The sequence below is a fragment of the Lontra canadensis genome, unplaced genomic scaffold (genome assembly GCF_010015895.1).
Source record: "Lontra canadensis isolate GAN:19392208 unplaced genomic scaffold, GSC_riverotter_1.0 scaffold7, whole genome shotgun sequence".
Taxonomy (NCBI): Eukaryota; Metazoa; Chordata; class Mammalia; order Carnivora; family Mustelidae; genus Lontra; species Lontra canadensis.
In genome coordinates this window covers 20,381,695-20,396,510 of record NW_022631001.1, presented here as the reverse complement: position 1 = coordinate 20,396,510, position 14,816 = coordinate 20,381,695, and the positions used below count along the sequence as shown (strand labels likewise).

Genomic DNA, 14,816 nt, shown 5'->3' with positions numbered 1-14,816 from the left:
TTAAAAAAAAAAAAAAAACATGGACTAATGCAAAGATGTGTCTGTGAAACACCCGGCACAGCCCCAGACCTACACAGTCAGGGGCATGAGCAGTGCTATGCAATGGACTTCATGTGCTACACAAAGTTAGAGGTCGGCAAGTTGCAAAACGGAGTTTCCAGTTTCTGAAAACTGTCAAAAAATGCTCCTTCTCCTAAAGTTCTCATTGAATCTCTGCCACCTTCCACCCCATCTCCCCTCAAATACCAGTTCCACGTGCATGTTCAGGTGAAGTAATGGGCGTTCCCACATACCTAGAGATGCACACAGGAGCCCCACAACTAGGTCTTGCCATAGAGTTCCACAGGGGCCCAGCTGCTAACACTTAGGACAACGGGAAGAAATGGAGGCCACATTTATTAATGACACTGGCCTTTTTTTCTCCTTCCCCACTGGAGACTGTAAACAAAATCTAACTCTAAGCTGGAAAGGACGAGAAATCTAGCTGCCTGCCATCCACCAGCAGGAAGGGCTTCCTGCACAATGAAATGTAACATCAGTGGTAATTGACTCATGCCAGACGAAGCCTGGAGCACAGCGGGATCATATAACGCAAAAGGCTGGGGCTCCGGGAGCGATGCATATTGAGGTACCCTGATTTCACCTGGGACCCTGGTCTTTCTGGTCCTGAAGCATGTTGGTTCAAGTCACAGAGCCACTCAGTGCCATGGGTACATGGCAATCCTGGCACAGGGCATGGCATAGGACATTACTTCTTCTTCTGTAAGAAAGTAGGTTCGCTTCTCTATTCAGTAAGGTGTTCTCTGCCTCCTCTTAGCAGTTCTGATCAGGTGCACCATCCCAGCCCCACCCCAGCTGCAGGAATCCAAGAGTACAGTGGGAAGATGGCGGGCTCTGGGGGCAAACCCTGGCTCCTTCTCTCACCAGTGACATGGCTTTGGACAAATGACTTAAACCCACTTGGGCATCCATTATCTTGTCTATAAAATGGAAATAAAAACAGGATGGTACCTTGTACATGGTTGGCACTTGACAAATACGTGTTGGGTAAGTAAGGCTGTTGAGAAGATCCAGTGGGAAAATGCATGTACCACTCAGAACGTGCCTGGTACACAGGACAAGTACATGGGGTTAGGCTGCGGGAGGAGAGCTGGGAGCATGGGCAGAAGATAGCCATCGCCAGCATGGCAGAGGCCCCGTTTTTTGCTCTGAGCCACAGGTGTGCAGCACAGTGGTAGAGGAGGACAGGGGGCGGGTTCTGAGAGGCAGCATGGTCTATAGAAGGAATGTAGGACTTGGAACCGGAAAAATCTGGCTTCTAGGCTCAGTTCTCTCACCCATCTTTGCAGCTAGACAAGCTTTTTACTGGCAGCCAGCCTCATTTTCCACATCCAGGCTTGCTGGACAAGGAAATGCAGTTAGGAATTCCATGCAGCATGCAGACTGTTGGGCTGTGCTGGATCTATGGGCTGGATAGCCTCATGGGAAGGTTACCGTGTAGTGGCCTAGTACAGCCTCTCTTCTAAGTGGGAAGACAGCTGGTGTCCTATTATCACTGTGGTTTCTGGGCTTCCACACTCAGGAGCGGTGGGTGAAGCAGAGACCGAGGCCAGCAGGTGGGTCAAATGCTTCAATGGACATCTTAATACAGAGTCTTCAGACACGGGGCCCCCAAATAGCCCACACTTCCATCTCCCATCCTCTGCCTTTGGGGAGCATGTTCCAGCTTCTAGAAAGCCATTCATAGCTTCCCTTTCAATATCTTACTTGATTTACAAGGCTCAATGCCTTGGGGAAATTTTATCTGATCTTCTTGCTTAGAATGAATTGCTCTTTCCTTCTGGCTCCCACAGGGACCAGGCTCAAACTCCAGTAACATGCTTTTATCATCTGTCTAGGACTGCCATCAGCTCCTTACACATCTGGCTCTCCATGAAACTCAGGATGACTCCAGGCAGTGATGCCAGCTTATCTGGCTTTATCTGTCCCTCACAGCCCAGGACAGAACCTGGCAGACAGGCTCCATGAACACTCTCCACCATCTCAAACCTGAGCTCAGGGAAGCGCTTTCTTCTTCATCTCAGATTACCTGAAATCCCTGCCACCACGGATGGCCCTCTGGGTGCTCTGGCTGCCCAGGAGGGTGAGAATGGCATTAACTGAACACCTACTATGGGCCACCCATGGTCTGGACCCTCTGCAGAGGGCTTCTCACTTAATGCTCAAAGCACTGCTTAGATATTAATGGATTTTTTTTTTCCTTTTACCAAGGAGAAAAATCGAGATTCAGAGGGATAAAAAACTTGTGTGGGCCATGGCTGGCACGCAGGCCTCACTCTGTCCAGAGTCTGCGCTCTTGCTACTCATGGTATTGCTGTCTTTAAAGGATGAAGCTGTTTAGCTGTGATTTTGTTGTTTTACTGATAGGAGGAAGAAAAAATACTGTGCTGCTTACAACCATCTCTCCTCGCCTCCTGCCCCCCTCCCTCTTCTCTGCAATGAAGAGCTGCTTTTTGGCTTCCCCACTGGGATCCTAGGCCTGCAGCCCTAAGCACAGCCCCGACGGTACCCTCCTCCTCTCCACAAGCCCTATATTTATGGCAGTGCAAGAATAGCCACCGGGGAAACCCTGCACGCTTTCTCTGCGCACCTAAGTACAATTACATTATGCTATTTCACAGCAATTAGTCTAGAATAAAGACAAGGATGTGGGGGGGACAGACCCTTTCCAAAGATGCTACAAATCTGTAACTCTTGTAAGATGGACTCCTTGCCCATGATCCCGGGTTGAAGGTATAGACGGAGGACCCTGGATACAGGGCAGGGGCTACTTCTGCCCACCAGGTCAGGGCTGAGAGCCCTGGGAGAGTGAGAGTTGTGCCATTTCTGCAGGAGCTGCTGTTGTTATGAAACAGGATTATGCTAGTCAACTCAGTTCTCTTCTGAGACATTTCCCAACTCGGGACTGCCTGGCCCCTAAAATCCAACACATCTTTTTTACCGGGGTGAGGGGAAGAAGAGTTCACTAACCAGGAAGAACCTGGTACCTGACTGGTAAACAGCATCCCTCCAACAGCCAGCCTCCTGTCGACATCCCCAGGGAGGAAGCCAGGAACAGATGAGGGCCAGGGCCAGGCATGTGCCCCACACGGACTCCAGTGCTCCCTGCTCAGCTGCCGGTAGCCATTTTCCACCTCACAAGCTCTCCCTGCCTCTAGGCCTTCCCTCACTGTTCCCTACATATATATACGCCCCTAGGCTTATCTTTTTCTTTCCCTCCACTCCAAGCCTTGTAACAGTGGTTAGGCTCTGACCCGGACACCTTCCCCCTGCTTTCTCTCCTTCAACTGACTTTTGCTGAACACATGCTACATCACATTGACCCTGTACAACAAACGGCGGCTGTAGCAGTGAGCAAAACAGAAATAGTTTCTGCCCTCATGAAGCTTATGACCTAACAGTGGGGCAGGCACAAACCAATCCACGACACATTGGTCAGCTGCGCTTGTGGGGAGCACCATGAGCGCTCTCAGCACATAACTGGGGTCCTGGCTTGAGGTGGGGGTTCAAGAACTTTGCTTAGGAAGGAACATGTGAGATCAGCTCTTCAAAAGGAACTGACAGAAAGAAAAGGGGTGGAAATCCCTCCAGAAACGAAGACTCTTGTAGCTTCTCTGCATCTCAGAACCACCTGTAACCTCACTTACCTCATCCCCCAAACCAGCTTACCCAAGGTCAGGCACAAAGCCCCGCATGGAAACTACAATTCTGAGCCCCTCGGAGCCCCTAGGAGTGAGGAACAAGAACTTTAACCTGTGCACCCCTTGTGACCCAGAAATCCTGCTTTTGGAACAAAATAATTGAAAGAACAACAAACAGAGAAGGAGGCACAAAGACATGCAAGGAAGCAGTATTTAAAATTGCAAACAGTTGGAAACAGTAGGAATACAATGATATAGTAATGGCACAAATATGACAGAGCTCTTCTACTTGACAAGAATGAGGACTGCGTCAATACTTAGAAACGTGTGCAGGAAAAAAGTGGTCCACAAAAATGGCAGAAGGACATCAACCTGAGAGATCCTTCTGGCTCATGGAGGCCTTTCACTGCTATCCTTCAAGAAGATCAAATACCACACACAGGAAGCCCTAGAAAGTGTCCGCAGTTTGCCCCACTCTCTTAAATTCTGTATTCCTTACAGTTTTCTCAACCTTTCAGTATCTTAGAGTTTGATTCTGAATCCAGTAAGTAAATCACCTCTTTACTACATCTCGCAAAAACAATACCTAAAACTACCCAACGGGGAACAGGTGTTTGCCAGAGGCTACAAAAGGGACATAAGGGAACCCTTTGGGGTGTGGGAAATGGTCTGTGTTTGACTATGGTGGGGTTCACACAAGTCTACACATCTGTCAGAATTCACCGAATGGTACACCTCAAAAGTGTTAATTTTCTGGGTGTAAATTTTATCTCAGTAAATCTGATTTTATCTCAGTAAACCTGATTTTGAACATAAGCAGGCAGGGCCCAGTGGCTGAGTGAGGTTTGGGCTCTTGAGCTCCTAGGAGTATGGTTGGAGCCCTGAATATTGCTCGTGAGCGGAAATAGGAAATGTGGGGAGACTGATGTCATCTACTTGCCTTCAGACCTGCTCTCCTTCTCCACCCTGCTCCGTGCCTGGGAGGCTGAGCTACACGGGCTGGATCAATGGGCTTCGCCGAGCCCTAGGTGCTGTCTGGCTTTACCAGTGGGAGGAGATCGGCGGGGTGGTGGGGGAAGTGGGAAGAGAGCAAGGTCTGCAAAGTTGGAAAATTTTTTCATGCCAAGTGGAAACATGTAAAATGCCTTTATCACTTCGGCTAGTCTTTTGTTTGCTTGTTTATTCCTGTTTTACAGATGAGGAAAGTCATCTTGAGGAGGCTGAGTCCTTGCCCACGTGGTATAGCAAAGTCATGGCAGAAGGTCAATCTGGACAAGGTCCACTAGGCTGTAGAGTCTGGGCACCTACCCTTGCTCCTCCCACAGCAGACACAAGCAGACACAAGCAGCCCCCACTCCATGCGGGCAGCAGTCTTGTTAGAAAAGCCTTCTCCCACAGAGCCCAAATTGGCCTTCCCATGCTCTTCACCCTGAGGGCCTGCTTCTGGCCCCAGTAGCACCACGAAGCATGTCAGCCCCTTCCTCTGCACAGCGGCACTTTAGGCCACGGCAGCCAGCCATGCCGGGCTCCTCAAGTCCTCCTTTTGGGGCATTGGAGGATATCTGTCTGGGCTCTGTTATAAAGAGAACAATCTATATATATCTTGCTATTAGCAATTCCCACTGAGCAGCATGACGGAATCAATCTTGGAGAGAAAAGCTTTAATACAGGATCCTGTATCTTTATCACTTTTTCCTCCCCCTAAAAGATCAAGTTCAATCATCTCCATTCCCCTTTCTTTGGGCTATAAAGCTAAATCTATGGCTTCTATCCAAAGGGCCTGATGGGAAGTCGAAGAGAAAGGAGAGAAAATGAACCCTATTGCTCACTAACAACACCCAGGCACCTAGTGCAACAGGCGTGTGCTTCTGAAGCAGACGGCACCTGGGAGGCCAACGCACGTGCTGAACCAGAGGTGGGGGATTGGGGGCTAAGGGGGTATGGTCACCCTAGCTTCTAGTTCTAATATTTTCTCTGCTCATTTCATGTCCCTTTCACCCACACCTGAACCCCCGGACATACAACGCCCATTTCTGTTATCATGCTTTCACCTATGTCGTTCTTCTGCCCAGAAGACCCTTGGCCGATTTTACCACCATGCCAGAGGGTGGAGACCTGGGAAGGAGCCTGCACTCAATGGTCTGGCCCGCCTCCATCAACACCGGCCAGCTAAGCTCCAGAACGGGGTGACCCAGGCTCGTCCAGACCAAGAACCGTGAGACTGCAGGAAGTAGCAGTCTCTGATAGCTGCCTTATGTAAGGCAATTCAACTTAGTGACGTTCTCACCACTTCAACCAGAAGTTCTGATTTTTTTCTTTCTCCCAATCCAAAGCCAGCTGCTGGTGGAGGTGAAAGTGTGACCTACTTTAAAAAAAAAAAAAAAAAAGAATCCCTCATCGCTGTTGAGCAAGTTGTAGCAGTAGCTACGCAGAGGCTGGGCAGCCAGGTCTGCGACTTCACCCTTCGTGTCCTGGTTCGGTTTCCTCCAGGCAGCATCTGTAGCCTGGCAGGGACCTGATGGGATCACACTCCCACCACACCCTGGGCTGAGGTGACTGTGGTCCAAGGAAGGCCAGCAAATCCTCCCAAGGCCACCAGCACGGGACCCCTCCTATGTCGCGTGCCTTGTATGTTTTTGGAGTCAGCTCATTTACCCTGCACCACAGCCTCATGAAGGAAGCCCTATGACTCCCCCATCATGCGGATGAGGAGGCCAGAGCTCCACACAGCTGGCAAGAGGCGGAGCTTCCGGCTGCATCCAGTCCTCTCTTTCCATCAGAATAGCCTGCTGCCCCAGAGGAATCACAGGGAAGGGTGCCCCTTTCCTGCAGGGGGCAGGACCTAGGAAGGAGATACCATCCCAGGGTTATCTCTGGTCTCCCTTTCAGTGGAAAGCAAGGCCTGCTCTTTGCATCCTTACTAAGCCTTTTTTGTCTCCTATTCCAAAGGCCTCTCTGGCAAGACTGGTGCTTGGAGGGTCCTCGAGATGTGAATCCTCAGCTCTCTGGCGGCGCTCGGGGTCTGCTTTTCATGTGGGGACCCAGAACGCCAGGGAGACTGTCAGTTTTAGCTGCATAGAGGCAACTGTCAGGGAAGCAAGAATCAACTTTTGTCCTAGTTAAAAACATGACTTGAGGCCCTTTTTGGTAATGATTCTTCATGCGGCTGCTTCCCTGGAACAGCAAGACACCCCTACAAATGTTTTCTGACAGGTCCCCATGGTTGTTCTGTCTGCTGCCCTTGTGACGAATACAGGCCGGGAAGCCTGGAGGCGCCGCACCGAGACAAGGCTGGTCCAAGTTCTCAGCCAAGACATACAAATTCTCTTCTGGATGTGATGCTAACTGTACTAATAATACTATCAGTTATAATAATAATCATATATAATTTTTACTGAGTGCTAATAGTACTAGGCAGTAGCCTAGCTATTTCATGCAAATTATCTTTTTTTTTTTTGAGGATTTATATATTTATTCATTTGAGAGGGAGAGTGAGGGAAGGGGCAAAGGGAGAGGGAGAGAAACTCAAGCAGACTCCACGCTCAGCATGGAGCCTGACATGGGGCTTGACCTCATGACCCTGAGATCAGACCTGGGCCAAAACCAAGAGTTAGACACTTAACCAACTGAGACACCCAGGCACCCTTATGCAAAATATCTTACTGGAATTTTGCAACAACCCTGTGAAATAGCTGCTATTATTGCCCTTATTTTTCAGATGGTTAAACTGAGGCTCATAGAGGTTAAATAGACGAGCCTGAAGTAAGTTAGCAGGGCTGAGGTTTGAAAGCAGGCAGCCCGATTTCAGAACCCATGCTTTCAACCACACTGCTACAAATTCCTCCTGTGTAAAATGGGGTAATCATTCCAGCCACGCCCACTATAGGAACCTGAATGGAAACTGAGCTTGGAGAAGTTAAGCAACTTTCCCGAATTTATACTGTCAGCAAGTGATGAAGCTAGGCATGAGCAGGACCTTTGGATTCTACACCATCTGTTCAAACCCTGAAGCTATATCATAGTGGCTGAGAGCGTGGCCTTTAAAATCCTAGGTCCTTTGCTGGTTTTGTGACCCTGGCTGGCTGTTAACTTCTATGAGCTTCAGTTTCCCCTTCTAGAAAATACAGAAAATAAAATCTACTCACAGAATTGTTGTGCATGTTTAGAGAGATGACATAATGGGCTTGGACCAATACCAAGCACTCAGCAAAAACTCAAAATACCAACTACTGCAATGGCAAAGTCGGCACATACAGTTTAAGATCATGAACTTGAAAGAAAAAAATTGAGTGCCAAGGGCTGGGGAGACCACAGTCCTGCCATTTACCAGGTGAGGGAGATGGTTTACTCTAGCTCACTGAGTCTCAGTGTCCTCCTCTGTAAACTGGGGAGAAGAATTCAAGGATCCTTGGGAGGTTTCAATGAGAAAAGTGCTGGAACAGGAGGTCCGTGTGGGCAGTGCACAATCCAAGCTGAGGGCTCTCATTATCAATGACAAAAGTGGCCCCTGTTATCTTTATGACACTACACTATACTGCCTTCTGTGGTGAAAATACTTTAAAAACAATTAGCTGCTATAAAATAAAGCATCATTGCTGGGGCCGTAGAGTTTCATGGTTCAAATTTTTAACTAATCTTCCCTCTGTATCACGCTCTCTATTTTGTTCTATAAACAGACTTATTGTCTTCAGAAAAGAGATGGCAGAGTATTCAAATACTCAAAGACCTTCATGGGAAGAATGGGCCAGTAAAGCAAGGCACTCATGGTCAACAGATAACCTCTCTGAACAGGTGTCCTTTGGAGACAAAAATATACATCTTATCTCTGATGGGACGCCCCCAGGATTCTTAAGGGTCATTCCAAGATTACCTCCCACCAAACTAGAGTAGCCAAGTAACACCCCTGGGAGGGAGGAAGGCCCAGAGGCCTTGCCCCAGGCCCTGTAGCCCTTGTGGGTGGCAAGTGCTAGCTGTGATTTCTCTCTCTTTCTATGAAAGTAACTGCAGATGTCTCTGCAAATGAACAGGAGCTTTCAAACTAAAACCAAATGTCAAATGGATCTGTCAGGGTTCCCTTCACATATGGCAGCCCTGAGCAGAGAGCAGAGAAAGAACAATTCTTTCTCTCCCTGTTTTCGCCTCCCTTGGTGCTGCTGAAGTGATATAATTCTTATCTGCAGCATGATAGGATGTAGAAAATAATTACAAATGAAAAGGTTATTCATAATTTTTAAATGAGTTAATTAGTAAACCCAGTCAGACTCACTCATTACAGTAATTAATAATTGATTATACTTGAAATTAAACACAATTTTTCATCAAAAATCTAATTAAATATCTGTGCTTGTGCCTGTTGATTAGATCAGTTGGTCTGCTGGAAAAGTCTTTGTTAAGGATATCTGTGCTCGGCTGAGACAATTAATTTGATTTTTAATAATTGATAGTTACTTCCAAGTTAGTCATCATAGCCTGTGATATGGCCACGCAACAAGACACCCGCCCCTTGCCCCCAGCAACTGGAGGAGACCGAGCCCCAGGCTGCCACCCCAGCCCTGAGGACAGGTGAGGCTGGGCCTCGCACCTGTGATGGGTTCACCTGCATTGGCTTACTCCGGCCTCACACACATCCTGCTAACATAATGGCTTGTGCCTATTTTCCAGATTAGGAACTCAAGCCTCAGAAAGAGAAGTGAGTTGCCCAAGGGCGAACAGCGGCTAGGTGGCACAGCTGGGAATGGAATCCAGGGCAGTCGGAGGCTGGGTATAAGTTCTGAGTCTTCAGGGAACCAAGGGAACACCCCAGTCTTGCCCGTCTACCTGGTCCTTGGATATGCAATCTATCCAGACTTTATGTTTCTGCAGAGAGAGGGTTTTATCAGAAGGATGTGTTTATTCTGAGCAAGGACAACTATCAGTGAACTGACCACTTGTAACAGGAGACACAGATTTTCCTAAATCGACCTACCACCCGTCCTCTCCACCTACAAGTACTACAACCGTCCCAGCTGAGGCCCTTGGCTTCTCCTGACCTCTTTATTGCAATAGGGCTTATCCTTCTTTCCCCTACACTTCCCTTTCTAAAATAAAAGTCTGACAATATCCTGCCACTGCTTAAAACCCTCCAATGGCTCCCCACTAGGAAGGTTTGTAACTTGGCCTTCAAGGTGATCCTCCCCATCTGACCAAACCCTCTGTCATTACCTCCGGCGCCCTTCAAATGCTTCCAACACAGAAAATGGCCTTACCACCGCACTGTCCTCGCTCAAGTCCGAAACTTCCCTGGGTTTGAGATCTGCTCTCTGAAAATTTACTGCTGGTTGACTCTGACTGCCTCCATCATCACCCTTCCCAGCGAGCCTCCCCTAGTGCTCTTGGCGTTGGGTATTCCCGCAGCCCCCGAGTGGCCTCAGTTCACTGCTGACAAATCTGTCTCCTCTGGTAAGCTATGGACAACTCAAGGGCAGGGTCTGTATCTTTAGCCCTGACATTTAGCACAGAGCCTAGCCCAAAGCAGGTACCCCATATGGTTTGCTGAATGAAAAACAAATTTCAAAAAATCATGGATTAAAACACTGTCAGTGTTGGAAGGAAAATTAAAGGACATCCAATGAAAAATCCCAGTCAGCCCCTGAAACTTATCTTTGCTGTGTGGTCATTGAGCTCTGTTTGTACCCTTCCTACAACAGGGAGCTCACCTCCTCCCAGCAGATCCTATCTAAATTTAGACTGCCGAAGACTGACCCCCATACTCTTATTATGTGGGAGAAGCAGCAGCTCATGGGGTGTAAAACAGAAGAGAGTTTATGGACTCATACAAAGATGTCTTCTTTCTTCCTGAACCAGGCTATGCGGCAGAAACCGAAGACTTTGGTGCAAGCTGATGTCTTTAGGTAGCCAACAACTTGACTCTTGATGAACCATGACACTGCTTGTTCCGAAGTCTACTCATTTAGGAAACATGTCAGTCAAAGACAAGAGTTGTGCTAGCGGTTAGCCAGGACCCAGCACTGGTGCCGGGAAGAAACTTTCATGCTGGTTGATGGTGCTGGGACGTTCACATCCCTCACCTGTAACCCGGTTACCTCTCACTGTGCCTGGGTGGCCTCTGGTCTCCCCCAGTCTGGCTATTCCTTTTACCCACTGACCCATAGTAGGGATGGCAAATGGCTGGTACGTCATTGATAATTCTCCACGCTGGTGCTGACAACAGACATTACTAATCAAACACAGAGACCCTTTCCCCCTGAGCCTAAATATAGCATCAGGGTTCTTCTTAACACAGCTTTCTAGGCAGCAACAGCTAACCAATCACATAGAAGAGAAGAAACGTATGCCAATGTGGCCTTGAAGCCATGAAATTCTCCCCATCAATCTTCACAAGGGGAAAAGAGACCTGGCATATCAAAGAAAGCTTATTATGGCTCGAGACACATAAGGAGAAATCCCTGTTTGAGGGACTATCATCTTCCTGATTACTTATTTCTATAAAATTCAAGAATCTAGAACGCTCCTTCCACGCTCAAATCCTTCTCCTAAACAAGGAGGGGGGGCATGTTTCCTTCATCATTCCCAGTGACAGCATGTCCTACCTCACCACAATGCCCTTTTTCATCCACAGTGCCTCTGCCTATCACAGAGTCCCTTTCCACGGTGGACGGCACTCTGTTTCCTCTGCCCCATGCGAGTTACTTCTGTTTCTGGTTACTGGGCTTTTCCACTGGAAAAGTCCCCCTTGCTTCTGGAATTATCTCAGAATTCCTCAGCATGAGAGCAAGGCGTCCTCAAGCTGGCATGACCTGCCTTAAACTTAAGAATGATAGAATCTGAAGTCTGGAAAGGACAGAGGTTTAAGCCAACCCCTTCAGATGCCTTTACTAACAGGCTGATGTACACAGAGGCAGCTGACTCCACACATGCCTGCAGATCTCTTTAGAGGACCGTCTTCCCTGGGAGCAGGACAAAGACAGTGGCTGGAATGAGGCAGGAGACCAGGCTGTGTGGGAAATTCATCAAAAGAGCACCCAGTGGATGGCCTCCCACAGCAGCAAAGCAGGGGCCAGCGAAGTTTCCTCCATCTCGGAGGTGGCCTGGGGGCAGGCAGGCAGGCCCAGTCAGAGCTGCTGGGGGTCTCCAAGCACCCCGCAGCCAGCGCTCACTACTCACTGGAACCCGCTGCTCCTCAGCTGGGATTTCCCTGGGCTCCTAACCAGGGTTCCACTCTGCGCCCTGGTGTCCACAGTCCCCCCAGACCACCTCGCCAGACCCTCTCCTTCAGACATGCCTTCCTGATTGAGGTCAGCAGAGTCCAGTCCAACCCCAAGGGACCTTGTGTCCTTCCTGCTCCTCACCGCAGTTTCGTGGCACCAGCAGGAGAGGCCTGCCAGCCTCTCCAACATGTCATTTGTGGTGACTCCCATCCCCGACACTCACAGTCCAAAGGCCAGTCAGTGAGTGCCAGGCCTCACACAAGGCATCCAACATGTGATAGAGCAGCTTCCAAGAGCCCTTCCTGGCTTACGTGCAGAGAGGAGAAGAGGGTCCCAGGGAGCTGGCTGTGACAGGTTGGGGGCGGAGGCCGGGGCCACAGGGCTGCAGGGCTCACCACATGGGGCTGTCAGGCCGGACCAAGGGGAACAAAGGGAAGCTGGGGCAAGGGAGGCGCTTACCCACGAAGTAGGCCAGCAGGATGACCAGCGTGGCTGAGATGACGATGGCGCTCAGGGCCGCACACTTCCAGTTACAGTACTTGGAGGGCTTCTTGAGGTTGAAGGCCGGCCGGGCGAAGGTGCTGCGGGGCAGGGGCCGGGGCGGCGGGGAGTACACCGTACTGGATGTCAGAGGGTACCCTGGCGACGTGGTGCAGAAGAGTGGCGAGGTGCCTCCCGGCTTGAAGAGAAAATGCCTGGGGATGGAGAGAAGCCAGGGGCCGTCAGGGTCTGCAGACTCGCAGGGACCCAGAGCCACCTGGAGGACAGAGGCAGTGGTAGAAGCATGCGGAGGAGCCTGAACAGAGTCGCCACGGAGAAGACGGGAGGGACGGAGAGGAGTAGAATCACGCACCGACCACACAACAGGGCACGCGAACACACGCTTCCACAGAACACGGATGGGACAGCCCTACCCATGGGAATCCACCCCCCTCCCCAACCGGGCTGAGGCAAGACGCATTCCCAACCCCACAGAAGGCTGGGTGTGGAGACCCCTTTCTTGGGAAGGGATGGGGCTGAGATGCTGTTTCTTGGGTCTTATATGAGCTGTTCTCTAAAATTATTGGTAGACTTGGAAAGCATCTAAAATCATGTTCTGTGCCCTGGAGATAATGGAACTTAAATTTTTCTTCTCTATCCCATACCTACTTTGCCAGTGTACCTCGGTGGAGGCATGAAATGTCATTATTTCTGAAGGGTGTTTAGGGACTGGGAACCCAGAAACCACCGTTAGGTTCATGTCACGGTTGAGTCCCCTCTTGGCTGTGGTACAACCAAGGGCAGCAAAGGCTTTCAGAAGCCAGATGCTGCCTTCCAAACCCCTGGGAAAAGCTGTGCGGGAGGAGAGAAGGGCAAGTGCATCCTACAGCCTAGCTCCAGTCTTTAGGGCAGTGTGGCATGGTCCAAGCACATGGTTGTGGCCAAACTAGGTGTCAGGAAATCCTCCAGAGCTTGCCTTTAACCATGGCCATGGGAGAATTTGTACACAGCCTGGGAAATGGGGTGCACAGGCTGCACTGCTTCCCCCTGAAATCTTAGAGCAATCTTGCACCTTGCTGGGGATGCAAGATGTCTCAGGCCACAGAACAGCTACTCAGGGCTACATAAAAATGTGCTACACAAAAATCGCTACGAGATGGCTTTCAGAATGGCAGAGGCAGCCAATGAGATGCTGGGAGCTGCATATTAACAATGCTGCTGTTAATATGCTGAAGACAGGGAATTCCAAGGATAAACTCTTCCAAGTTGAACATGGACTTGGGTTTGGGCATGCACCATGGCATCATCACCTCCCGCAGGAGATCCCAGGGAAAGGTCTCAGGGTCTGCATGCAGGTGCCAGAGCCAGAGGGAGAGCATGCAGAGAGAGGAGGACCATGGGGATGTCACCTACCCGTCACTGTAAGCCCCATCATGGCGGGAGGCGCTGAGAATGTCCATCTCAATGAGGTTGTCCTGCAATGTCCCTAGGAATGGCTGCTTGCCTAGGTTTCTACGCACACATGGAGACATGAATGAAGCAATGAGTCATGCATCGATGAAGGGGGGGCAGTAGAGAAACACACAAAGTAGCTGTCTGGTGCAGCTGTGCGTGAGATCAGCGGACACGGCTGCCAGGCAATGGGTCTGTGTGCAAGCCACATGTGCAAGGGGTCTGCCTGGAGCAGGGCATCCAGAGGGAGCATTCTATATACGAACCTGAACGTCTGACGGTTGTGGCCATCCAGTCACAGTTGTCCCTGATCAAGACTGGTTATGTCTCAGGCACTGAGCTAGGCACGGTACAGCCATTCATTTCAAATCTTCAAAATATGCAAGGAAGGCGTGTCCCCATTTTACAGACGAGGAAACCGAGATGTGGAGAGGTGACAGGATTTGCCAAGGTCACCAACTAGCAAGGCTGAATGCAGGAATCCGCACTCAGGTTTATCTGTTTCCAAAGCCCTTACTTTCTCTGCTTGAGATAGTCTACATCTGTTTAAACAACAACTGAGATGCTTTGCGAATCCAAAGGGGGAAAAATGACAAGAATTCGGGGCCATTTCTTCTCAAGCAGTGGTTCTCAGTTTCAAGTAGGCATCAGAATCATCTAAAGAGCTATGCCTTGCAGAGAACCACCTCCAGAGATTCAGAGTCAGGAGGTGGTTGGGGGGGGGGTGGCTGGGAATCTGCATTTCTCACGAGCCCCCCCAGCTTGATGCTGGTGATAGAGGGTCAAGGTCCTTCCTCAGAGCAGAGACCTCAGTGACAACTGATTGGTGAGGACGGCACCCCTCAGAAGACAGAGGAGGGGGCTTCAGTCTCCCCAAGTACACCAAGGGCAGTGCAGCATTTTGTGACATTGCTGTTTCTAACACAGAAGGAGAAGACGCACACCTGCCCTTTCTGCTCTCAGCCATGTCTGCCAA

The 14,816-nt window shown here is 49.8% G+C and overlaps 1 protein-coding gene across 1 annotated transcript in view; it reads right to left on the bottom strand.

The window, feature by feature from the left end:
• The window catches only part of TENM4 (teneurin transmembrane protein 4), a 715,043-nt gene that overhangs the window by 199,197 nt on the left and 501,030 nt on the right, over window positions 1-14,816 (bottom strand). Inside the window, exons 8-9 of the mRNA XM_032852968.1 lie at window positions 13,802-13,900; window positions 12,368-12,603 (exon numbers count right to left, since the gene is read on the bottom strand). Of these exons, the coding sequence (XP_032708859.1) occupies window positions 12,368-12,603; window positions 13,802-13,900 (335 nt within the window). The remainder of the gene's footprint in view (window positions 1-12,367; window positions 12,604-13,801; window positions 13,901-14,816) is intronic.